Source organism: Poecile atricapillus, chromosome 1 (assembly GCF_030490865.1).
Source record: "Poecile atricapillus isolate bPoeAtr1 chromosome 1, bPoeAtr1.hap1, whole genome shotgun sequence".
NCBI lineage: Eukaryota > Metazoa > Chordata > Aves > Passeriformes > Paridae > Poecile > Poecile atricapillus.
Window position 1 is genome coordinate 49,784,023 of NC_081249.1, and position 25,252 is coordinate 49,809,274.

At 39.5% G+C, this 25,252-nt stretch overlaps 1 protein-coding gene across 3 annotated transcripts in view; it reads left to right on the top strand.

The window, feature by feature from the left end:
* TBC1D4 (TBC1 domain family member 4) overlaps window positions 1–25,252 on the top strand; it is a 95,928-nt gene that overhangs the window by 46,755 nt on the left and 23,921 nt on the right. For 2 of the 3 annotated variants that reach the window (XM_058829943.1, XM_058829945.1), the window contains exons 2-11: window positions 6,742–7,344; window positions 8,683–8,772; window positions 12,047–12,151; window positions 14,681–14,813; window positions 16,613–16,704; window positions 17,275–17,385; window positions 18,027–18,146; window positions 21,640–21,714; window positions 22,695–22,921; window positions 24,801–24,950. In XM_058829943.1, the coding sequence (XP_058685926.1) occupies window positions 6,742–7,344; window positions 8,683–8,772; window positions 12,047–12,151; window positions 14,681–14,813; window positions 16,613–16,704; window positions 17,275–17,385; window positions 18,027–18,146; window positions 21,640–21,714; window positions 22,695–22,921; window positions 24,801–24,950 (1,706 nt within the window). The remainder of the gene's footprint in view (window positions 1–6,741; window positions 7,345–8,682; window positions 8,773–12,046; window positions 12,152–14,680; window positions 14,814–16,612; window positions 16,705–17,274; window positions 17,386–18,026; window positions 18,147–21,639; window positions 21,715–22,694; window positions 22,922–24,800; window positions 24,951–25,252) is intronic. The other variant, XM_058829944.1, reaches the window with a different exon arrangement.

A 25,252-nucleotide genomic window follows, 5' to 3' on the forward strand; every position in this document is an offset into this window, starting at 1 on the left:
CACAGAATGTGTTAGTTAGGTGATCCACAAGTTTCCAGCTGCAAATTAGATACTGTGATGGTTTGCTAAATGTGTGCTGTGCTACCCTGGTACTTTTTTCTGCTTGTTGGCTGTATCAAAGCTCAACAGTGTAAGTAATAATTCCTGGGTTGGTCTTGGATAAGAATTATTTTGAAAACTGAATTTTATTTTATTTTAGCCTACCTATCTGAAAAAAGATCTCTCTTTAGGGTGGTGTAGTAGTTGATTTCAGCTTTGCCTTCGGCAGGAGAATATGATCTCCCCAGTATGTGACATGAGGCTGAATGTCAGTAAAATACATGCACTGCTCTCTAGCAGTTCCTTAGAAGCAAACCTAGCTGGGTCTTGACCAGTCGCCTGGGAAAAATATAGGCCAGGCAAATAGGAGGAAGACTGTCTCCTGAAAGCAAAGCTTTATTCTTTGCAATCCTTTAATGTGTTTTCTGATGCTTTAAGCTTTGGCAAAATTTATGAGCCTCTGGAGAAGAAATGTGAAAGCACTAGCTGCCAGGGATGGCAGTTAGCTTGAAGCTCCAAAAACTGCTTTCACTGAAACTTTCTTTGCCAGCCCATGTGTTCCAGCTTTCTGCTACTGGGATTGTGTTGTGTTGGCCCACACATGCAGCAGAATGAATTGGAGCTGATGGCAGATGCTTATTACTGCCTGCTGAGAACCTGACTTGGAGTTTTCTAAACTGTTATTTTTAGACTGTACCGTAAGTGCAGATGGGTTATAGAAATGCTTAGTAATTTGGCTGTTACTTTCTCTTTGTGATAGCATTTCTCTTGGCTGCAAATCCTCCTTATTTCTGTAGAAAAGAAGATAGTATTCCTTCAGTAGTAAATCAGCTGATGGAGAGATTCTTCTGTTCTGGTTTCTAAATACCTCTAGCCTAAACAAAGTCAGCAAATTGCTTGTGTGACTGCATAAGTTGAATCACACAGAGCTGTTCTTTTATCTCTTTATCGGAAGGATGAATTTTTAATGGTGAAAACTGTTAAGTGGAACACTGTCACTGGAGTGGAAAGCAGTAGAATGCAGCAGTTTCAGAAGTACAACAGGTCTGAATGATCAGCGTTGGACTAACTGTATGGCAGTAAAAACATTTATAGCAGTTAAAGGAACACAATTTTTTCCCTCTCCCACCCTTCTTTCTAGTTGAGAATAGTTACGGATATCTGCACTTTGGCTGGCATTTGGTTGTGTTTTTTTTTAAGATAAGAACTTTGCCTCCTTATCAAATGCCTGGTACATAGCAGGATACAATATGCAGCTTATTTTGTCTCTGTTCAGTTTCACTGCTGTGGCTGGATTCTCCTATCTTGTGGATATGCAAGTTAACAATAACTAAAAGGAGAGTCATTACAATTGCTCCTAGTTTTTTCTCACATTGTGTTGCTTTCTTTTGATAGATGTTGAACTCCCAGTAATTGGCAGAGCTCAGGGTGTGGATTTCTGAACAGTATCCCGTTTCTCTTTTGTTTGCTTTTAAGTGTACGTAGCTAGATCATGAGTGGGATGCGTTATTCAAATCCGAGGCAGTGCGGATGCTTCCAGCCCCAAGTCAGGAAATACTTGACTTTTGAAGAATAACGGCTGCTGCACGGACCTCTGGCTCTGCTGAGATATCGCGAAACGAGCCTGAGGAAATGCCATGACAGCACTGCCAGCCCTTTGTGAGAGGGGAATCCTTTCTGCACTCACTTATCCCAGGAATCTGTTCCTGAGTGTTGATGTTCATGACACCAAGGTTTGGTGACAGTTCTGCTTGGATATGCCTCTGTTTCTGAGCTGGATCTCACACCAGAAGGTACTGACTGCTCCTGGCATGTGTGTGGGAAGTTCATTCATCTCCCGTCTCTGTATGGCGGAAGGGATCTGCTGCCGCACTTTGCGTGGTGATGGAGTGAGAGGGGTTGAGCTTTTTCCTTGTTTTGAAAATAATTGCCTTGCTAGAAATGCTGTCATTAAGTAGCCACATTTGTTAGGCCTGTTTGTTAGATTAGTATTTCACAGTCACACTTGTTTATAAGCCTTATGGTACGAGGAGGGGCTTTGCTTTGTTAATAAATTCCAGACTGAAGTTTTCCATGTGGAAGCTAGACACAAATTAGGAAAAGCTGCAGATTCTCTGCACAGAGAAATTCTGTTCATCTGTGGAAATAATGGAATCCAGCCAGCAAATTTTGTTCTTCTTTGCTATATCCATATCATTCAAGTTCTAAGTTTGGATTGCAATTGAAAGCACTGCTCAGTAATTACTGTGGTCTTGTTTGGTTGGTTTTGGTATTGGGGTTTGTTTTTTGGTTTATTTTCTGTCAACCAAGTTTTGTAGTGTTGTTCACACTGAAGAGCCAAACTAGTATCACAGGTTTAGTTTTGTACTTATGGTACCCACTGTCCATCCTTGTCTTGTTGGCCTCTTACATCTGGGGGTGTTGTTTGGAACAGGCCTTGAGGAAGCATCTTTGCTTTTCAGCTCTCTTGGCTCTGTTCAGAGATCAAGGAGTTACTATGGGCACTGTTTCAAGGGACTTAAAGTACACATGCTGCTGTTTTTTCCTGACAGGCGTGGATGCTCTTGACATCCTGGAGGGTAAGAAAGCTCACCTGAAGCTCTTAGATCCATTTTGTTTGGTTTATTAATTTATTAATTTGTTTATTAATACCTGAGATGGTTCAGTGTGCCTGTCACTGTTTAAGGATGAGGTCAGTGCTGCATTAGAGAAAGCTTTGTGTGCTCTTCCAGCATATTTGAGTAAGTGTATTGGGGTGGGGGGTAATTTCCTTGTTCTGATTCATGAAGTAGTCTGCTGCTACTCAGGGAACCTTCATGGATAAAACCTGTAATAATGCCCTACATTATGTTTCTGCATTTGAGAACTGCTGTTCCAGCACTGCACCATCAGCTCCTACCTTTCTGGACTGAGAAGCCCTGTGTGTAACTTCCTTTGGAACATGGTCATTTCCTTCTCTCTCATTTTCCAACAATATTTGGAAAAAGATGATAGGTCCCTAGACCATGGGATTTGGGAGAGGCAAAGTCTAGGAGAATTAAGTCTTCTTGAATTGTCCCACCACAGGGTTTGTTTGGGTTCGAAGTGTGCCCCTCTCACCCTGAGAATGCACTGTGTAGCCCTATCTAATAATTGTCTTCAAGGCTTGACAAGGAAAAAAAAAATAAAATAAATTTATGTCAGAGGCCCTGTGGGTTTCAGGAGTAAGAATCCCATTTCTCCCCTCTGGCTGCTTAATTTAATGAGACTTCTGCAGGGAAATACTAAAACTTGAAAACATATTAGTAAGTTTTGACTGTTAATATTCCTAAACTGATTTCTAAAAGTCGTTAAGAATTTTCATCCAGGTGATTCAGTATTTTAAAAGTTCTGTTCTGCTTATTATCTTGTCTAACTTTGCCCTGCAATTTTGACATTAAGAGATAATAAGCTAATATCCAAATCCAAAAAAGTTACACAACTTTGATGGTGTAACTTTTATGACTGAGGTTTCTTGATACACAGAGGAACAAAATGTCAAAACCCAATGATACATGTCAAAGAAATGTGTAAAAAGCCATATTTATGTAACTTTTCCTGCATCTTGAATTTCAGGAAAACACAGATGCAAACTGTTGTTTAGACTCCATTTGATCCCACTTAGGGTTTTGCTCAAAGTCAAATCTTTACATGAAAATACTGTACTCTGATCAGGTAGCTCTTGGTTCTTGATAAGAAGGTGTCACTGTGGGAGTGAAGAGGGTCAGGTCTAACAGCACTGGCTGGCACACTGTCAGTCACTGAGTACATCAGCAGCAGCACACAGTTACTCCTGTAACTAAAGACCAATAAAATTCATGTGCGCAACTAATAGCCTGGAAATGTTAGTATCTGTCTTGAATGTTATACTTGAAGCTGTTTTTTTGAGAGTACCCATGAAACAACTAACAAGCATCTGGAACTGGTTCTGGGCTGTCTGACAGATATTAGTTATCAGTTGTGACATCCCTGTTTTGCATTACATTGTTTTCCTCTACATCTGTATATAAGAAAGGTATTCATAACTACAGAGATTAAACAGGTCTCAAAATGTTCACTTTGATATTTTATTTTAGTTCTGTCTATAGGTTGAAAAGTGGAAAAAAGTGAATGCTGATGAAGGAGCATCCAAAAAATGGATAAAAAATAGATAGCCTGTGTATATGTTTTTACATAGCCTGTAAAAAAGTTTACCTAAACAAAGCAGGAAATAAGGATTGTTTGGGCCATATGAGCTGCACTCCCTGCTCTAATGCTAGCATCCCGCTATGAATAAGTGAAAACATTATAGCAATTTATGTATTGCAAAAGCTGTTAAGGAGCAGAGATACTGAAATAATGATTGTGACTGAAATTCTAGTGTCTGAATAGCATACACAATCTGGAAAAGATGGAAATAAAAATGATAAACAGCAGGATACTTAGGGTGGTGGGTTTTCCTAAGTAGAATTGCAATTACTTAAAACTGTGCATTTTTGAGGGAGATCTCCCTACAGAAGAGGGAATGGATATTGGGGTAGAATTGGTAGTGTCTTATCCCCAGCATATTTGGACTGGTGGGGGAGAGAGGGGGGAAGGATGTGTTAGGAGGCTATTGAGTATTTTTATAAAGACTTAGGGATATCCAGTTTTTTTGTCTTAGAGGTGATAAGCAGGAGGCAAGACCAAGTTATTTGAGTGGAAGTGATGGTACACTTCTAAAAAAATTTAAATTGTTGATTAAACAGCTGACAGTGGTTGCTCTGGTTGATTGTGTGTAAAGAGTATGCATTTTAAATAGAATTGTAATTTGTCACTGTACTTTGAATAGAAATATATGTGAATTGCCCTGTAACATCTTCTGGATTCTAAAAAGGGAAATTTAAGTTAAATGATAGCTAGTTTATGAATTCTGTTAAAATAGAGAATTTAGGAATTTGAACTCTAGAACTTCTTTAAGCACAGGCTATAGAGAGAATAAGAGACCAGTCAGTGGAAAAAATGCTGCATCTTGGAATACAAGCAGACAAGTGCAAAGTGAGGATTGTGCATGTCCAGCTGAACTTCTATGGTTGGGAGGAAGTGCACCTTGGGTGATGATAAAGCAGCAGTAGTGAGAATGAGGGAAGAATCGTTACACTCTCATATCTGTGTCAGATCTAGACTTAGCTTTTAGCCTCACTGAAAACTGAGATGATGGGCACATCTAAAGGAATAGAAGCCAAACGGTCAGGAGACCTTAGGGTAATTGAACTTCATTTTGCAATAAATGAACTGGAAGCAGATTTGAGTTGAATGCCCAAGGGATGAGGAGTGTGTAATGGGAGATGGGGATTAAGATGAGGTAATTTTCCACTGTGACTTGCAAAAGTGTTGGTATGTGAGATTGCTGCCTCAGTAGCAAGCTTCAGCTGGTATCATGTGACTGAAAGAAAGAGATACTGTAGGGAGCATGGATTATTTACTAAGGTGTGACTTTAAAGTTACTCTCTTTTAATAGAAAAATTCTTTGAAAAATATAAAATATTATAGTGGGAAGCTGTATAGAGTACAAAAGCTGTTGATTGGTTATATTGGATTAGTTGAATCCTGAGAACTGATTTCTCTTGCAAAGAAAATTGGATTGACGTTCTCTCTTTATCTCATTGCCACTAGTAACTTCCCCAATGCATGTAGTGTCATGGCATTCATTATACTTCCCATGTACATGCCATATACATTATACTAGAGAAAATGGGACATGTGGGAAAGAGGTATTGTTCAGAAGAGTAGATACTGTCAAAAGAGCAACTATTTACCACTCTGATCTGCAGTAAGTAGAGCTGAGTTAGTCCTTGTTTTCTTTTGTGAAGCCAAAATGGAGAACGAGCTCACATATTAAATATATTGGTACTGAAAGCAGACTCCTCCCAGGGTGATTGGGATAAAATGGAGGAAGAACCAGGTGTCTTTGAAAGACTGTGTGATACGGGGCTGAAATCGTGAGTTTCTCCTGGAGATGTACAGTTTGGCCCTACAGGGTACAGTAGGGCTCTGTGCAGAGGAGAAAAGAGATTTGTGTGTGCTGCTGAAGTGCACAATGACTGAGCAGGGAAGTGTTCACCTTAAGGTAAACTGTGTCATAGGATGGATGGGGCAAGGTTTTTATAGTTGATAATAAGTGAGACCTAATGCATGGTACTTCAGTAAAATGTCTGTATTCTTGATAGCTCTGTTTCAAAACCGTCAGTTAAAACTGATGGAGATTGCTGGACTCTTCCACAAAACTGTTCCTGAAACAGCCTTAAGAATAGACTAAGTGTCTCTGCAAAATAAAAACAAAGGGACACTGTTGGCTCTTTACAGAATACAGCAGTAAAACATGCCAGTGTGGGCAGATGACAATGGAAAAGAGAAGGTAGTCTCAGTAAAAACACACAAAAAAAAGAGGATGTGAACATTTGCCAATCAACCTTCTGGTAATTTAAAACCTTATGTACTGGAAGACATTCCAGGAAAAAAATTAGAAATTATTTGCTCTGCTTCCACTGCATAAATTGTTCATACAGAATTTAGACTTCGCTGGTCTTCTTTGCCAAGAAGCTTGTGGCACTGTGTTGGAGAAACAGCTTGTGTAAATACTTACCTTAACAAATGCTTGATGCATCACTGTCTCTGCTGTCTCATTCGTGGTTACTAAAAAGGCCTTTCACACTGTCCCCTTAGGTTCCTGATGTCATCAGCAGCATAAGACAAGTCTCTAAAGCAGCGCTGAAAGAAGATGCCAAACCAAGTAAGGATAGTGAAGATGCCTTCTACGACTCTCAAAAATTTGAGGTCTTGTACTGTGGAAAGGTGACAGTGGCTCACAAGAAAGCTCCCTCCACACTAATCGACGACTGCATAGAGAAATTCAGCCTTCATGAGCGCCAGCGCCTGAAACTGTTAAACGAGCAGCGGAATAATGAGTCGAGTTTGGACTTGCCCCTGTGTGAAGAAAATGTGCCAGCTTCTCCTCTGGACAGCCCGTTTGAGGAGCTGGACAGTCCAAACAGCACTTCAGGGCATGCTGCAATGTTTACAATTGGCAGCCAGACCAACTTGACCAACCTGGCCAGCACTCGTGGCTTCTTTCCAGAGAGGATTTTAGAAGACTCTGGCTTTGATGAGCAGCAGGAGTTTCGCTCCCGGTGCAGCAGTGTCACTGCAGTGATGCAGAGAAGGGTTCATGACACAAACCTGAAGATACAGTCCCGCAGAAGACATGCAAGTGCACCCAGTCACGTTCAGCCCTCTGATTCTGAGAAGAACAGGACAATGTTGTTCCAGGTGTGTTCTAGGACGAGCAATTTCCTGTTGGTTTTGTCCTGTATCTATCTTCTTCCCCTGTGCAGTTTGAGATAAGTTTTGCAAGATAGGTAATATGGATCCAGTATGGCTTCATAATTTGTTGTAAATATTTTTGTATCTGTTCATAAATGGTTGGAAGTAGCTGAACTTTCACCTCACTAATTAGCTCAGGCAAATTTTAAAATAAGTAGTTATTTATGGAGTAATCACTTAAAGGAGCACAGTTTTTAGTGAAACAATCATATGCAGTTCTGGATTGTCTGTGCTGGTGATATTTAGCTGAAAAACATGAATATTCTTTAAAAAAAAAGAATCGATGAAGACTACCATGCAAACAAAACCCCTTTTTTTGTGCATTTAAAAAGAAATAAAATTCACATAGGACTTCCACAGCCTTGTGTTTGAAGCCAGCCTCTTTTTGATAATTAGTATTAATGTCTTCTCTTTACCAGATGAGTAGTCAAACATCTCTGCACTGAAGGGCTTCTTCCTTCAGACTCCAATGGTTATTTCTTCTCTTGCCTGAAGTGCATTTCACATCTTTGGAACTTCGTTTGAAAAAACAGAAGGACACATAAAGGAGGTGACCCATAAAAGGAAAAATCTTTGGACCTTAAAATAACAGTGGGCTAAATGCCTGGATTTTTTCCTTCCATTTGTTTTAAGGATCCTTCTTGTTTTTTATTCTCTTAAGGAAATGATAACTGAAGTGAGAATGCATTCCCCTTCAGAAAGCCACAACTTATCACTAGTAATGAAAAGGATTTAGTTGAAAAAAATCTCTGAGATCTATAGAATAAATTCCATGGGCTTGAGAAGCAGTTTGGGAAAGCTGAAAGGCAGTTTGCTGCAGAGCCTCCTCTTTCTCATTTGGAATTAGTGCAAACCAAAAAGTATAATCTTAATTTCTCAGCTAATCTATGGTATAATTTAAAAACCAAGAATTCCTCCTTTTTTTTTTTTTTTTTTAGCTTTTAATTTAGCCACATTGTTTCCTAAAGGTTTTGGTATTGTCTGTCAAACATATGATCTTTGGACTAAAATAACTCGAAGAATAAAGGTGGGGGAGGGGAAGAAAAGCTGTGTTTTTTCCAAGTCATTTTCGTTATTCAACTGAGTGTGTTGTTCTTGCTGAAATATTCTTACTCAACATAGGCAGAATTACAGCACCCTGGCACCCTGGTTCCTGCTGAGTAAGCTGTTGTGCCAAAAGGTACTCTATGTGAACAAGAAAGGGCGAGATTCTGACATTTTTGTTGCTGTAAATGCTATGCCCCTAAGACAGTCATAAATTAGATTTATTTTTCTCCCCCTTAGGTTGGAAGGTTTGAAGTCAACCTCATCAGTCCAGATACCAAATCTGTTGTGTTTGAAAAGAATTTTAAAGATATCTCCTCATGTTCTCAGGTAAGCATTAATAAGAAGCAATATATAGATCATCAGGAGGAAAAGATTTTATTTGTTCTTCAGCTGTGTGGCCTTGCTGGTCTATAGGCAGGAATAAAAAAGAAATGTAGAATTATTTTTCCAGAAAAGTCCAGAAAATATGAATGTGAAATAGCCAGTCTGAGCTGTGTAATAGCAGCAACTTCAATGACTTGTCAGCAAACAAAATATAAAATGTTCTGCTTTGGGAGAGTATTTGATATGTTTTTGGAAGCAGTTTAATCTCCATTTAGGATGCCCTGAATGTACTGTTTCTGAGAAGTTACTGAAAGCCTTTGGAATGAAAGGAGAGCATTGAATCAACCTTTCAGAAAAACAGCAGTTCACCTGCATCATTTCTTCTGGAGAATATGGCAATAGGTGTACCTAGCTTTGTTCAGTAATGAATAAATATTTATTGTAAAGTTAAATATCAAGGCTAAATGTTCACCTTTCAATCTTGCTCTTGTTCAGCACTAGTTACTACAGATATTTTTTGGTTTGAGGTCTTACTTTATCCTCTCTTTTCATTTGCCATGCTACATCATCCCTTCAGGACTCCTTAAACATGATTATTCTAGTTTAAAGTACACTTTTGGCAATCTCTAAATCTGTATTTCACCCCCAAGTGCATTCATTTTAATGCTAATAACAAGTCTGCTCTTGCATGACTGGGCTACCAGTGCTTATACAAATTAAGAATTAGGAAATACTTGTAACTCAAGTGGAGTCTTGAGCTACCAGCTAAAGGTCCAGGTCCTAAATTGACTCTACATTTTAACTACAATTTGTATTACTTTTGGTTGAGGAAAAAAGCTAATGCAAATACAGAATAGGACACTATAATCAAACACAGCTGTAATAGCTTTATAATAAATATCAAAATGGTTCTTCAAGCAGAGGTGTGCAAAGCAGAATTTGCAGATGACTTGGGTCTTCTGCTTTTTGGGTGTACTGAAGTAACACTTCGGCTTTAGGTACTGTGCTCCTAAGTACATACTTGTACTAACATTATATATATGTGTATATGTATATGTATGCATACACACATATATATACACTTATACATACTTATAATAGTCAAACAAAACAGTCCTAAGTGGGGACAACCATTTTCCTGCTGACTTTAAAGTATGGTGACCAATAAGATCATGGAAAACCTTCAAGGCCCAGCTTTCCTTTAGGAAAATAACTGTAGAGTAAATAGGGTCAGGTAATTCTGTGTGTTGGGCTTTGGAGGTGTTTTTCACTCCACCTTTTCACTTGCATTTGGGGCAAAGCTTCTGTTATTTTGCATTCTTGAATAACTCAAAGAGCAGTCACAATACTTTGGGAGTTTGGTTTGGTTTTTTTTGTTTGGTTTTGTTTTGTTGGTTTTTTTTTAATGTGAAACAGTTACTTTAAAGAAGTCAAGGAGATTCTGTGTTCAATAGAAATAAAATATTCATTTGTTCAAGACTAAGAATTCGTTGCATAAACCTCATCAGTACTTCCTTTAAAAACTTGGTGCTAGCCCCAGGGCTAGCTGTTACAGATTTATAGGGCAGTGATTTATGATGTATTGTGGGACTGTGGCTTAGGAATATTTGTCCTTCCAAGCTTTACAAACAATGAAAAGGAGATGTTATTGCCAGTTTGCATTCTGGATTCTCTTAGTCTGGACGAATAAAGGTATTTTTTATCCTACAGCTTAAGCATGGTTGAGCTGCTACATTCAAGTAATTATCCACACTCCTTACAATTGTCAAGCAGCAGACATAATTGATGATAAACCTCAGTGTGTGCAGTCTAAACTCAGATATCAAATAGCTGTAGAAGTTTTCTTGTTGCAGCCTTCCCCTTGAGGGAGCCCAGAACAACAAAAAACTTGGCTCTTTTGTCATGACCCCTTAAAGCTACCATCTTAAAGAAATGTGAAGGAAGTACTGTTGATTTAGGAACATACTGTCCTATTTGTGCTTCAGTAGGGCAAGTGTCACATCTGTCTCCCCCCTCAAATGTTCTCCTGTGGAGACTGAGAAGTCAAGACAGCAGCAGACTTGTTCAGGCACTTGTCAGTAAGGAGGGAACTGGCATCTCACCAAACCACCTTTAATAAATGTTTTCTTGCAAAACAGAGGTCAACACTTCACTGTTCTGTAGATCAACATGTGTATACATCTGACCTTTTTAATTTTATGCTTTTGAAGACTTCATATGTCATGAGAAAATTAAATGAAGATTAGTAGAATGGCATTCAACTAATGCCATTTGTGTCATCTTAGCAACCCTCTGCACCTCTCAAGTTTTAAGTGGCACAAATAGGAGTTTTGGAATTTTGTTTTTAAAAACAACAGTGTGTAGTGACAATATGTTCACTCTGTCACGTACTGCGTTTCCAATTTTGTCTAGAGTGTTTTCTGTAGTGACAGGCAAGTTGCTTTGCCTCCTCCTCTCTTTTATGATATAGGTGTTTTCTTTGGAGATGGATCCAAGCAGCCGTGTTCTGATTTTTGTTGTATTTGAACTTGGGGGATTAGGCTTTCATTTGGAGAAAATCTACAATTACCATACTCAGATGATAAAAACATTGGCAAAAGCTTTAACAATAGTGAGTCATGTTCCATGAATTGAGACTGGGAATATAGTGCTTCTTAGGAAGCAGCTGTCTTTGATCTTCTCAGTGCCGTTTTTAGCAACACAGCGTTCCCTGTCAAGCTGTTATACTAAGACCTTGAAAAAAAAGTGTCAGTAGTAATGTGTATTAACTCTTGAAACTTCTGGTATATAACTCATCCTCAAAGAAGTTATTTCAGAATTTAGTTGGAATTCTGTATGTTGCCACTCATTCCCTCTTTTAATTTTTTTTTTTCTATTTTTTTTTTTCTGTATAGTCCTAACATGTATTACAGGAAAGCAAGGACCTGCTGCTAACCTAATACTTGTCCAATCCTGTGTTTTAGCATAGGCTTATAACATCAAATTTTCACTTTGGAGGCAATTCCAAATACAGGCCAGCAGTCTTTAGTTTGCTTCCCTGAAAATCCAGTTTTGCTAATGGAGTAAATCCTGGTCCAGATTTATTGCTGCGTAACTTTGGTTTTGATTGTATGAAGATCTTTATATAACTTAGATCCAAAAAGCAATTTAAAATATAAGTATACTGCTTATAAAATAGATCATTGGATCATTGGGGTATGCATTTATAGTTATTCAAATATTTGGAAACTAAATTTTTATAAAATAGTCCAATAATGCTGTTTTCAAACTCTTTTAGGGTATAAAACATGTTGATCACTTTGGTTTTATTTGCCGGGAATCTGTGGAACCTGGGTTAAGCCAGTATGTTTGCTATGTGTTCCAGTGTGCAAGTGAGTCTCTGGTGAGTATTTATTAATGATCCTAACCATTTAATCAGAGCATTTCCAAGGCATTTCCTGAACAACAGGTGTCTCTGTTATTCTGCTGTGTCAGCTGAGCCTCAGTGGTCATATCTGCTCAGGTGCAAGGTATCAGCTGTGCATATGCAAATTTGCAGTAGGAAATGTGTACATTCTGCTCATACACAGCCACATCCTGCCACTCTGCTGATGCACATATCAGTTACAAATAGATGGTTCCAGATGGGTGTGTTTGTGCACATGGACTGTGAGCGTATTTGGGCTCAATATTTGATTGTAACTTTTCCAATTCTAACTGTTGAGAGACTTGGTTCCCCATCAAACATGTAAAGACATGAATTGAATCAGTAACAAAGTTGATGATAAAACCCAAACATACCCTTCAGGGTAAAGTTTAAACTCCTGACTGATCCTGCATGTCTTAAGCCTACATCTGGCTTTAGCTTTTTCCCTGTAGTCTGTTTTGTTTCTCAGGAGAAGAAAATACCAGCATCTGATCACAGAAGAAGAAAACCATAGTATTAGTGAATGAATATAACTATAAAAAAGTACATTGGACAGTGTATAAAGTATGTTTCAATTAACTGAAGTTCCAGATGCCACTGATTTTACTGATAACAGGTAGCTTAATAGTGTGAGATGAATACAGGAAATAATTTTGACTACTCAATTTTTATTTTAAAACTGTGACACTTTAAAAGAAGTTGTTTCCTGGTCTGAAACGTGTTTGTTTCTGGTGGTGCTGGTAACAGCTGCTAACTCATTCTCAGTTAAACTTAAAAATCACTTTTCTAGCTAGCTGAAAATGTAATTTATTAATCCATTGTCTAACTTGAAAGTGAATAGATTTGCATCAATAAGACTTCAAACAGCTAACAGCTCTAGATGTACAATGGCAGCTGAGGCTGCATTTTTGTCAGAACAGGAGCTTGCTATGAAATCAACCTTATCTTTGTACTAACAGAAAATGTTACATCTGACCTATTGATAAATCTGACCGTGCATAATTCAGAGGCTTAAGTGATGTCTAAACTCCCCATGTTTTTATGAACCTCTTTGCTTATTCTAGTACTGATATGTGTGGGTATGCCCACAGTGCAATATGAAACAAATGCTCCTGAGCTACTTGCAGACGCAGTCACTCAGATCCTGGTGGCAGTTTGACTGTGGCAGGGCAGAGCTTTCTGGATTCTCCACTGCCAGGCAGGCTGTGTTGGGAGGCTTGTGTATATTTACTCTAAGCCTAGTTACAGTTTGTGCTATAGTTCTTATCATTTTATGGAAGTCATAATCCCTACGCTTAGCACTGTTCTGAGGATCTTGCATTGGACAGGGATTGTAGCCAACTTAAAAAGCTTACCAGTCCATGTTGCAAGATGGGCAGTCACTGTTCAATGTTCTGCTTTATTGCTATAAAGAGAAAGTACCCAGAAATTACTGGTAATGCTTAAAACTGTGAGGTTTAAAGTAAACAAAACAAACCTAGATGTACTGGGACACAAACTAGTTTAAATTTCTACTTTCAGGTTCCTTTTCTACTTTCTCTTTCCCCCCAGGTGACAGACCCTCAAAAAAGTCTATATGTTTTTAATGTTAAACTGCATGATTTGGTCTCAAATATTTCAGCTTCTTTCTGCTTAAGAAACAAACTAACAAGCAGAGTGAGGACCTGATTCTGAAGAAGAACACTGATTTCATTCCTAAAATTGTTTTCAAGCTGCTGTCTCCCTCTTTCTTTGCTGATGCTGAGACTGAGCAAAGAGCTTTTAATAAGCATTGTATTCCCCTGAAATACAGAGAGGGGAACTCCAAGTGCTTTGTATGCAGGTCTGGGAGCATATTTGAAGGATTGTGGAGAAATGCTGTGAACTCGACCTTTCTTAGATACAAGCTTAGCTTTTCTAGTGCTGGTGTGTGGGAACATAGCACTGCTGTGTTTGTGGCAGCAGCAGAGGAAAGATCAGGGCAGGCCAGCAGTATTTAAGGATATGTAGTGATTGTAAGGAAGCTGGCTGGCAGTCTGGTGTCCAGGAGAAAAGTGAACTGCTGTGGGAAGCACTCATCTGGCAGCAGGGATGGGTCTGTGGGGGTTGGTGCTAAAATGGTTTAGTGCTGGGGGGACAGGTTAAGAGGGAACATGTGCAGTTTACAGGAGAGACTTGAAGCTAAAGAAACTAATGCTTTTTATTTAGCCAGCGTATATTCAAGCCAAAAATTCTCACTTGCAGCTTCTTAAAATAGTGGGTGCTTTCCCAGTAAGCTTGAGTAGCTGCAGTTAGACATCAAAATTACACTGTCTGGCAGAACCTAAAGATGGTGATCATCTACAGAAAAGGCAGAAAGCTGTGAATTCAACTTTGATCTCTTTAGACAACAGCAAATGGGTTTGTATGGTTTTGTCTTTTTTTTTAATTGTAGAACACCTGTCTGAGATGTGATTTATAAAACTAATTTTTGTGTATATGTCTTGTATTTTCTTTTATATACTCTTTTCCCTCCTTCCCATATAGGTTGATGAGGTAATGCTGACCCTGAAGCAAGCCTTCAGCACTGCTGCAGCCCTGCAAAATGCCAAGACGCAGATTAAACTGTGTGAGGCCTGCCCTATGCATTCGTTGCACAAACTTTGTGAAAGAATTGAAGGTAACAGCTGAGTTTATCTTCTAATTGTGGTTTGCTGATTTTTCTAGAGGAATAACTTACCGCAATAGCAGAGGGGAAAGTATCCCAGTATGCGGTTCTTACTGTCACTTTGCATTCTCTGTATTTAGGTGGCATTTTAGCGGTAATGATACTGCAACAGAATATAGTGTAGCTTCTGTTATAAATACACACTCCTCCATCTTTCTTAAGCAGAGCAGCAAAACCCACCAGTTGACCTTCCATTTGTTTGTTTGTTTTTTTTTTTCCCTCGAGTTGCATGCTTTCAAAATTACTCATAAAAAGACAGTCATGATCAAAAAGGATCTTTCTTTCCTGTATGTTCCTTCTTTCCTGTGTGGGATTATTTTTTTCCTTTGTGTTTATCCCTTCACACACTTCAAAATCTAGTTATATTATGGGAAAATAAAATATTAAGTTAGAAGTTTAATATCCAGTAAAGAAAATTAAAGCAACTACCTGGCTTCAGATATGAATAAACAAAGTTTTGTAGTGTCTCTGGAAGTGAAGTATGCCAGAACACATGCAAAAACTCTTACAAGATATAATTTTTTAAAAAAAGTTGGAACCCTCTTTTTGTAGTCACTCTGCTAAGTGTCCTTGCAAGGTATTGTGTGCAAAAAAAACCAAAGCAAATATGTTACAAAAAGCAAATAGTCTTGTATTTTCTGGTGTGGTTGTGGTGGTGCTCGATATTTACAGTTTTCCCATTCACTGAAAGTCACTGTTGCCACTTGCTTCCCTCTGGTGGATGAAAAGCCAAGTGTAAAATCTTAATGAGGTGAAATTTTGCTAGGCTGTGACTTATAGTTTCTGGGTTTAACAGCAGGTATTCAAAGTGGCAAAGCTAAGCTGGGAGAGTTTTCTGTAAATTATAAATTATAGAGGCTGCTGTATAAGGCAGTGTAAGTAACTTGAAAAGTACTCTGTATCAAAATCAGATCTCTCTTGGGGCAACAACTAGAATACTGCAGTAGTAGGTTCATAAACTTTCTACTTAGTGACTGAAAAACTTTTTTTGGAGTCCCTTTTTTTTAATCCATCTGCTTTGAATCTAGAAATTTAGCAAAATCAAACCTAAAGCTGCATGATTTTGAAAAAAAATAATTATTTGTTCTGATGGCAATTTTCTATGAATGATATCTCCCTTAGAAAGAAGAAAAAAATTTTATCTAGTTTGAGGGGTTTGGTTTGTTTTCAGTCACATTTTTCGTAGCTTCCTAGAATTACCTCTGTGACAAAATAAGCAGTTTACTGAGTATCAGAAATTCTTTTGTTTATTCTTACGGTTTTTATGCTGTTCTTGCTTTTAAAAGTGTCTTCAGTTCTCTAAATAACCTCTACCCTGTCCTTTCCCTGGGAAGAAGGGCATCTAAATTTTTCAGTTAAAAGCATCTGAAAACTTCCAAGTATCCTATGTATTGATTATCTCTCTTGTTATAACCCCGATCTGTTCTGTTCCTCCTCCTCTCCCACAGAGTTGGCAGGCTTCCAGCTGTCAGTGATCTCTTGGCATTAGAGCAGAAGCCATTGGTGGGATAGGGAGCACAGCCTTTTACACAGGAGCCAGCCCCGTAGCTGCTGCTGGTTATATTTTTGCTGCTAAAGAAAGGTTTTAGCAAAACCTCAATTATTTTGTATCATGTGTACATTGGATATACAACTGTCATACATTTAACTTGTATAAACTCAAATGCAGGTTTATATCTTCTACTGTCATTTTGCCCAAAAGTGTTTTAAGAGATCATTTGAGAATCTTTAATGGTCCATTCTTTTCCTAGGACTCTATCCTCCAAGAGCCAAACTTGTAATTCAGAGACATCTGTCATCGCTAACTGACAATGAGCAGGCAGATATTTTTGAACGTGTTCAGGTAATACCTTAGAAGCTGTTCTTCCTAATTTGAAAAAGACCCTGATAAAATGAACAAGATATTTTTGCTGTTTATTTGTTTTGATTGTTGCATAGTTGATCTACAATTTACAATTTTTCCACCAAATATCATACTGAAATAACGTGTTCCAACTTAACCTCAAGTGTGATACACATGGAAGGGTTTTGGCACAATATTCTTGTGTAAGCCAATGTACTCCAGTGGATGAAGTACGATTTAGGCTTCCAAAAGCTGTGCTCCTCTCTGGATTCCTGAAGAGTAGGGTGGCTTGGTCTCCTTATGCCACTTAGAAAGCTGTAGAGTAACAGACAATCTTAGAATGTATGGGTGTAAGGCTCTCTTTTCTCTACAGCCTGCAACATTTTTCAGTTTTTATTCTATCTTGCTCAGGAGTGTGAAGGCAGACAGAATTGCAATTTGACATAATAACAGTGCATTCTGGCATTTGGTGTATCAGTACATTAATTTCAGGGAATACCTATGTAGGAAGGAAAAAAATAAGCAAATCATGATTTGAAAACAAACTGCTTTCTTTGCTGTTACTGACAGAAAATGAAGCCTGACAATGATCAGGAAGAAAATGAACTTGTGATCTTACACCTCCGTCAGCTCTGCGAGACTAAGCAGAAAACGCACATCCACATTGGTGAAGCACCATCGGTAAAGCTTGGTTTTGTATGATTCCTCTCCCCCTTCCCAGCCCATTAAAATGCTGTTTGAATTTCTTGTAGGACCACTGCTAGATTTCTTTAGGAGTACCTGAAGCTGGGTAATATAATTAAGAAAGCACTGTACAGGAAAAGAGATCTGATTTAATATATAGCAGCTTGCCTGGGTTTTATAAGTTGAGGGGACACGACAGAAAGAAAGACAACCAATTAATTTTGTGTCTGTATTTCCTTATAATGTGAGGATAACTCTTGTTTTTCTTTCCCCTTTGATCTCCACTCCCAAACAATAATACCTAGGAAGAATGGGAATGAAGAAGGCATTGGTTTTAGTTTAGACTATTAACTTATCTTGCAAAGGAAGTGGGCAACATTATTGTTAAATTGGTATATTTTACAATACAGTCTTTGGGATGGAATATGCCTTTAACTGTGGGTTTGTTTGTGAGACTGTTTCTGTTTTTTGTTTGGCGTTTTTTTTTGGAAGGAGGGTAGGTTGTTTGTGGTGTTTTTTTTAATAAGGCCAAGGGTATTTTGTTATGTAACCTGGTTCAGCTCTAGTCTTTGGAAATAGTCTTCACAATTAAAAAAAGAATTGCCAAAGCTGAATAGTGTCCTTGCTCATTTCAACAGGTCATTTCTAACAGTGCAATTCCAGAAGGCACCACCAGTGGTGGCCGGTTTAAACTTGACATTCTGAAAAACAAGGCGAAGAAATCCTTGACTAGCTCTCTGGAAAATATTTTCTCAAGGGTAAGTTTAACAACTCATTTTCATCAGCTGTCCCAGATATCCTTGACAGTAAAGACCTATCAGTTTTTTTCCTTTTTTTTTGCCCTCAGTCTGATAAATGGTTAATGAAGCAATATCTCTGTTGTGAAATCTGAGAGTTACAGCTGGGTTGATTGTGACTTAACTGTACGAGAAAGTTTCCTGTAAGGCCACACATATTGAGGGGAAAAAAGACAAATTTCTGAATAATGAACATTTATGGTAGGTGGCAAGTGAGCTAGCTGAGTGAATATGAGCTAGTTGGATGCGTTGCTTCAGAATAAAATTCAATCAGGATGGTTGCATGATCCCATAAGGAGACATGTTATTGGTTTTGCAAAGTGTGAATAAATGTGACAGCATATATGGGAAATCTCTCTATTCTGAGAAGTAATACCTTCCAGCTCATAGCTGCAATTGCTCAAATTAGGCACTAAGGATCTTTAGAAACTAGTAACAGAGTTCCTTTTGCAGGGGAAAAAAAAGCAATAGTTTTAAAAAGTGAGTTGGACTTCATTTTAATGTTCCTAGCCAGATATGATATGAAATTGAGAATGATCACTGAAACTCTCTTAGATTATATAGTCTTTTGGTAAAAAAGTCAGAATGGCAAGGTTTGCTTAGTGTCCTCTGCTCAGAAGGGTGAGTCAGAGAAGAGGCATATAGAGAAATATCTGAAGAAGGCTGTGTGCCTGGGATCCAGCATCTCATTACAGAGGAAATGTGATGAGCTGAGTACGGGATAATTTGGACCAGTGACATTAATTAATGTTCCTTCTGCTAGTAACTTCAAAAGCCCTAAGTTGCACTTGTCCTGCAGCTTACATGGTCATGTCATAAAGTAACCTACAAATGTAGGATGCCATGGATGTTCCCTGTAAAGCAAACAAAATACTCTTAGCCAGAGAGAATCCTTAGAACTTACAGGTAGGTGTCAATTTGATCTAGGACTGAAACTAGTATTAAACTCTCCTGGTCAAATTTGACCTCTCTTGTGTAGCAGATTTTACAAACTAGGGACTTGGCCTGAATGTGGAGAGAGAGAAAGAGGGAGTGACTGTATGTAAAAGAGAGCTAAAGAGTGATGGCAGCGAGAAGATCTGGGTAATTTCAGTGTTTGGAATATCATCAAATGGTGATAGGTACAGTTGTGCCTTTGGTGTATCTGGTTTCTTTTCCACATCTAAGGGACATGTGACCAGCAAGTGATCTAGCTCTAGTGGTGGGTCACTAGCCCTGAGGTTGCTGTGAAAGAAGTCATCACTGAAGTAAAGCTTTTACAACCATGTGGGTACTCCAGTCATGTCATGGAGAAGTCATTTGGATGACTGATAAGTCACTGCTTAAGTTGAAAAATCTCTGAAGCGAAATTTCTTATAAATAGATGTTAGGGGTTAGGGGTTAGGTGTGTTTCTTCTCACCAGGGCCACTGAGACATTCTGCATATTATATATAATATAAGGCTCTACCACAGCCCATGATTGAGTTCAAGAGAAGGGGACACCTGAATCTGAATCAGGCCATTTCAAGTTTGCTGTTTATGAAGCGGGTTCGCGATTGTGAGAAAGGTCGTCTCATCTTTACCTTGACAGTACAAGAGATCAGGAACAGCAGCATGTTGCAGCGAGTCGTGATACACATAGGGGTTCATCCTTGCAGATCCACCTAAAGGTTGCTCAATGCAAGGCCAAGAAAAATTACTTGGAGTGCAGCTCAACCACTAATTATCTGTTTAAAAGCAGGTACATACAAGTGTCTCTGTGAAGGTGTGCTGTGCATACATGTGATACACAATGACTTTTTCAGTAGTTCTTGCTCTTCATCAGACTACTACAACAAGCATAACAGATCATGGTCAATTCTTAAAGGTATTTAACCACTAAATACCTATTGGTATAGTGGGTTTTCCTCCTCTGCCAGGTGCAGTTGGTATTGGTGCAATAGAGCTAATTACTCATAAGTTGCCACCTCTATTTAAAAGTACATTTAGTAAGAGAGACCAAGAAAGAGCTTAAATTAGTTTTGTTTTGTTTTTTTAAAGTGGCATTCAGCATCTTTTTCTAGATAGCTTTTTATAGATATCTCTTTTACAGAAAGTTTTTAAACAAAAGTTAGAAGCCAGTATAAGTTGGGGGGAGTCTTAGACAACCTCAATCTTAGGAAAGTTAGAAAGAAAGAACCAGCATCTAAGAACACCTTAAGTGGATGGCTTCTTAGCCAGGTCAATAGCACCAAGTGACATTTTAAACCACTCACTACTTGCCTTAGGAAACATGTTGGTTTCTGTGACCTGGCTTCACACAGTCCCAGAGGAATGTCACTTCTTCACTTGTTTGTTTTGCTGGACTGATCTTATTTTTATGAGGTTTGAACCAAAAACAGGCTTCCTAATGAGGTACCTCAGAGAAATAAATATAACCTTTCTTTGACCTCTTGAACAGATTTCATCCAATCCATGCTGCGCTAACCTCTTCTGTTGTTGTTCTTTCTTAACCAAAAAGTCCTTCTTACAATGCCAAAAGTATGCATTTTCAAAGGTAGTGAGAAACTTCCAACTTAAACTTTGCTCTTGGTTTTTTGGGAGATTCAGTGAAGAGATGCTCCAGGCAGAGTATTTATTGGTAATGCACTTAAGTGGGATAATACACTTAGAGGGCACTCTAAGTCTTGAAAATAACTCTTACCAGGAAAAAGTAGGCTAAATAAATTCTGATGATATTGACAAAACTTCCCCTGGAGTTGCAAGCATACCAAGAGGAGCTCTATCTATAGTTTTCCTAAAACCTAGGCTGTTTTTGTCCTGATAAAGTACTGAAAGCAACTTGCTTCAGCAGTCAGAAGTGTCCGACAGCAAACATCACCAGGTAGTCAAAAGTGTTGTGGATCCTTTTCCTGTGAAACTAAAGAACTGTTACAAATTCACCAAAGATCCTTTAGCATAAATTTCTATCATCAGGTTTATCTGCATTATAAATGAAAAGTCTTGTCTTGTTTGGTGCTATTTGGCTGCATTTGCTGCCAAGAGAGCATTTCTCCCCAGTTTTGGTGCTTTGACTCCTTTTGCCCAGGTGGACTTAATTTGTCTGAAATGTTTAGATATTGATAAACTCTGTCTCATGGGACTGTAGTGTGTTATATGCATCCATCAGGAGCAGCACAGTACTGAAGTCTGGAGTTTTTTCAATTTGTTTAGGCTGACTTGGCTACTTTGCCTCAGAAGAGTCAGGAGATACTCACTTGCCTCAAACAATAGAGCTGTGGGTTTAAAACTCCTGGGAGCAATACGGGAGAAGATGCAGTTTGGCCAGCTAAAGATGTCACTTTTTGTAAAGTCCAGTGCTTGAGCCATGATCTGCAGTCTTATGTCAGACATATCACATGCCTGTGTTCACCTGCGCAGGTGTTGCCATCTTTGCCTAACCTTCAGAAAAAGAGGAAAAAGACCATATTGAATTTCTTGCCATTTTTCTCGCAGGGAGCCAACAGAATGCGAGGCCGCCTGGGAAGTGTGGACAGCTTTGAGCGCTGCAGCAGCCTGGCTTCTGACAGAGTACGTAAGGAGCTTAGCTTAAACTGGTGTTTGCATACACGGCTGTCAATGGAGCGCAAAAACGGCACTCTCTGCTTTAATTTGGAGGAAGCAGAACAAAGCACATCAACTTACAAAACTCAAAGATGTTTCCACTGGGAGGCAGAGGGTGTAAGAAAGTTGGGATTTATGTTGACTTGAAGCTTCAGCTTTAATCTGATTGCCAGTCCTTTTTTCCTACACTTCCCTCGCTTTTACAAAAAGCAAGGAATTTCTGGCTTGTGCCTTGTTTTACTGAAGTAATTAAGTAAGGTCATGCCTCAACAAAAGGAAGTGCTCTGAAGGTGAAGAATCCTTTCTATAAATAATAGTTGCTTTAGGGAACTAAGAATTTTTGACCTAAGCCCAGCTGTTGGGCATGCTGTATGGTAGCAAGAGGGCAGAACTCTGTTCACTTTCTTTTTATTTCCTGTTTTTAAAGTTTTACCTCACATGAGGGTTGGTTACTGGTTTTCCCAGGAGGCGAAGATTCTGTTATGGTTTTCCTGCTACAGTTACTCATGAACTGGCTGTGTAATAACAGTCTCTCTTCCAGGATGTCGCTGTGACGGTACAGGAAGTATGCTCGCGATATGTCGAGGAAACTAGCTAAAAGCAGTTTCCCTAGTCTTTTCCATTCCTGTGTTTTCCTGAAAGAGACAGAATTCTGGTAGCTGGAATGCCAATCCCTGCGAGAGGATGCCTGGAGTAATTAATATGTTGTTTGTGTTGCGTATACAGTTTAATTCCTCCCTCCGCTTTCCCTTTTTGGAAGAAGGACGCTTCTGGTTTGGAGTGAACTATCAAAGGATGTCTGGTTTGGGTGATAATTAGCATACAATAGGCCATGACCCAGAAGGGGGAGAGGCTTTGGTGCCCCGGTGCTGGCTGCCTGTGGGTTAAGTGAGAGCTCTCGTAGGGCACAGAGCCTCAGGCCTTACTCCGCCAGCGCTTCCTTTCAGGACACTTCTCCGGGCGATTCCCCGCCAGCTACTCCTCCAGCGTCCCCCGTGTCCTCGGCCTGGCAGACGTTTCCCGAGGAAGGCTCGGACTCCCCTCAGTTCAGGAGGCGCGCACACACCTTCAGCCACCCGCCCTCCAGTGCCAGACGGAGGATCACCTTCCAGAACGGGCGCTCCCAGAGCGCCCGGTCCCCGCTGCTGCGGCAGAACTGCGTGGAGACGGCAAGGTGAGTCAGGGCATGCCACCGCCCGCGGTCCCCTGCCGTCCCGGTGCTCCAGCCTCACCTGCCTCCCTCCTGGTGGAGGCTGCCACAGCCCTGCTTCTGACAGAGTACATAAGGAGCTTAGTTCAGGTTGGTTTCTGCGCTTCTTTGGGGTTGGTTTGTTCCTTTATTTGTTTGTTTTCAGCCTGTCTTCTCTGCCTCTGGGTAGTTTAGTATTTTGCAGTAACTCAGTAGTCCCTGAATTTGTGGTTCAGGGGAGGCATCAATCCATCAAATTGATGATTCAGCCAGATGCCAGTACCAGTCTGTTTGTTTATTTACTTATTTGTTTGTCACCTCTGAGCTGAGCCTTTTTGGCAGCCTTGTTAGTCAGACCCTTTGGAAAAGAGGCCCTCAGTGCTTTAAGTGGCAGAGATGGCAGCCTGAAACTTTCATGCCAGGATGAAAAAGGCACTAACAGCTTCAAGTGTCTGTAGCCGTGTTAGTCAAATCTCACAGAGAGTATGTTCAGAATTAAAACTGCTGGGGAGTCTTGCAAAGGACATAAGGATTAAACACATCCACTGAACTCTGAGGCATGTGATTTCCCTATTTGCCTTTCTCCAGAGCTTCCCTCTGTAGCTTCCCTCTATAACTTCTTTCTGCTTCCTTTTTGGAGACTCTCCAGCTATTAACATATGGAGCACTGTTCCTTCAGGAGTTCCTTCACTCAGCAGAAGAGGTCCCCACAGTTCATTGTGGGCATCTTTGGTTGTGCCTTCTTTTTTTTCTCTATGCTGGCAACCTGGAGTAACTGACTACACGAACTCCAAACCCTTTACAAAACTCAGGTCCAGATGAGCTGAATTGTCTTCTGTAGGAGGATTGCATTCTCCAACCTATTGTCTGTTTCAGTGCTTGGTTATAATTCTACTTTTTGTGGGTGTTTTCTAAAAATGGCTTTAAATAGTAATTTGTCACCTGTTTGATGTCCGCATTAAAATGTCAGTGTGGATTCTGCACCAGCTAGTAGAGAAGGACAAAAAATTTTATTCTGTTTTGAGAGAATGGAAAGGAGTGAAGGATAAGAAACCAGCCTTTGTTACACTGTGTTTCTAGAGAGATAAATATGTTTTTTACTGAGGTAAACTTTTTTCCCACTGACTGTGTTGTATGCAAACAGGAAACCCTGACAGTTCAAAGTGAAGGACTTGCTGACTACATTACTTTGTAATAACTTGTAAGAAGTTGCTGATTAAGTGGCATCAGCAGATTTTTAGTCAAAACAGTTTGTAGCAGCATGGTTCTAGGCTGGGATTTTTCATTCTTTCCTTTTGAGGATTAGTCATAAATGTTAAGCAAAAGAAACTGAATTAATTTTTATGTCCCCTCCAATACTTGTCATTACTACTAAGTAATGTTTAACTGTGGAGTAGGACTACCTTTCTTAATTAAATTTACTTCATAAAAATTTATCCAGAAAGACTGTATTTAAGTAATCTACTTCCTAATGTGTTGTTTACAAAAGCAAAAAAAGAATTGAAGGGGAAGAAACAATGCGGTTCATATTATTGGAAGAAAGCTTCTAAGGGTATTTTCTGAATGTTTAAGAGACTATTTTTTTTTAATTTGCTTTGAGAATAAATAAAGCTAAAGAAATAAGGTGGTCTCCCTGTTCTGCAATGTCATTGAAAAGTTTTTCTGTAGAAATCAGCTGTAACAGAAAAATCAATATCCCCAGGGAAGCTGCCCAGGAGTGCACGTGGTACGTTTTATCTTCTGGGAAACAAATTTAATGTAAGCCAAGATGAGTTATTTGGCCAGTGTCTCTAATCTGGTGGTTTTGTTGTTGTGTCCGAATCCCTGCTGACCCATCTGCTGTGTTCTCTTGTTGCCTGCACAGTCCTGTGGTCGGGGTTCGGCGCGCTCTCAGTGAGAGTGAATCTGCGTCACCTGGTCTCCCCTCCTCTCTCTCTGCCCCTTCTTTCCTGAAAACTTTTTACCAGGGCTCAGGAAGGTTGCTCCAGCACTCAGAAAGTGACCTCTCCAAGAGGTGAGAGCATTGTCTCCTGCCTAGTTCTCTAGTGCCACTAGCTTAACAGCAGGATTCCCAGTGGAATGCAGCACATGGCATCTCCCACTCTGCCTTGTGCTCCTGCATTTCTAACAGATTTCTGTGATGCAAATGGGCAAACAGGCTTTTGGATAAAAAGCCTGTTAAACTAGAAGCTTCTATGCTGACATCAAGTAGCTGTCACGTATTTCTGTTGCAGTGTTGCAAATCTGGTGCATTGGTTTGTCACAGAAATGCAGTGGATTTTAGGAGTGTTATGCCAATTTAATGCTTTCTCTGCT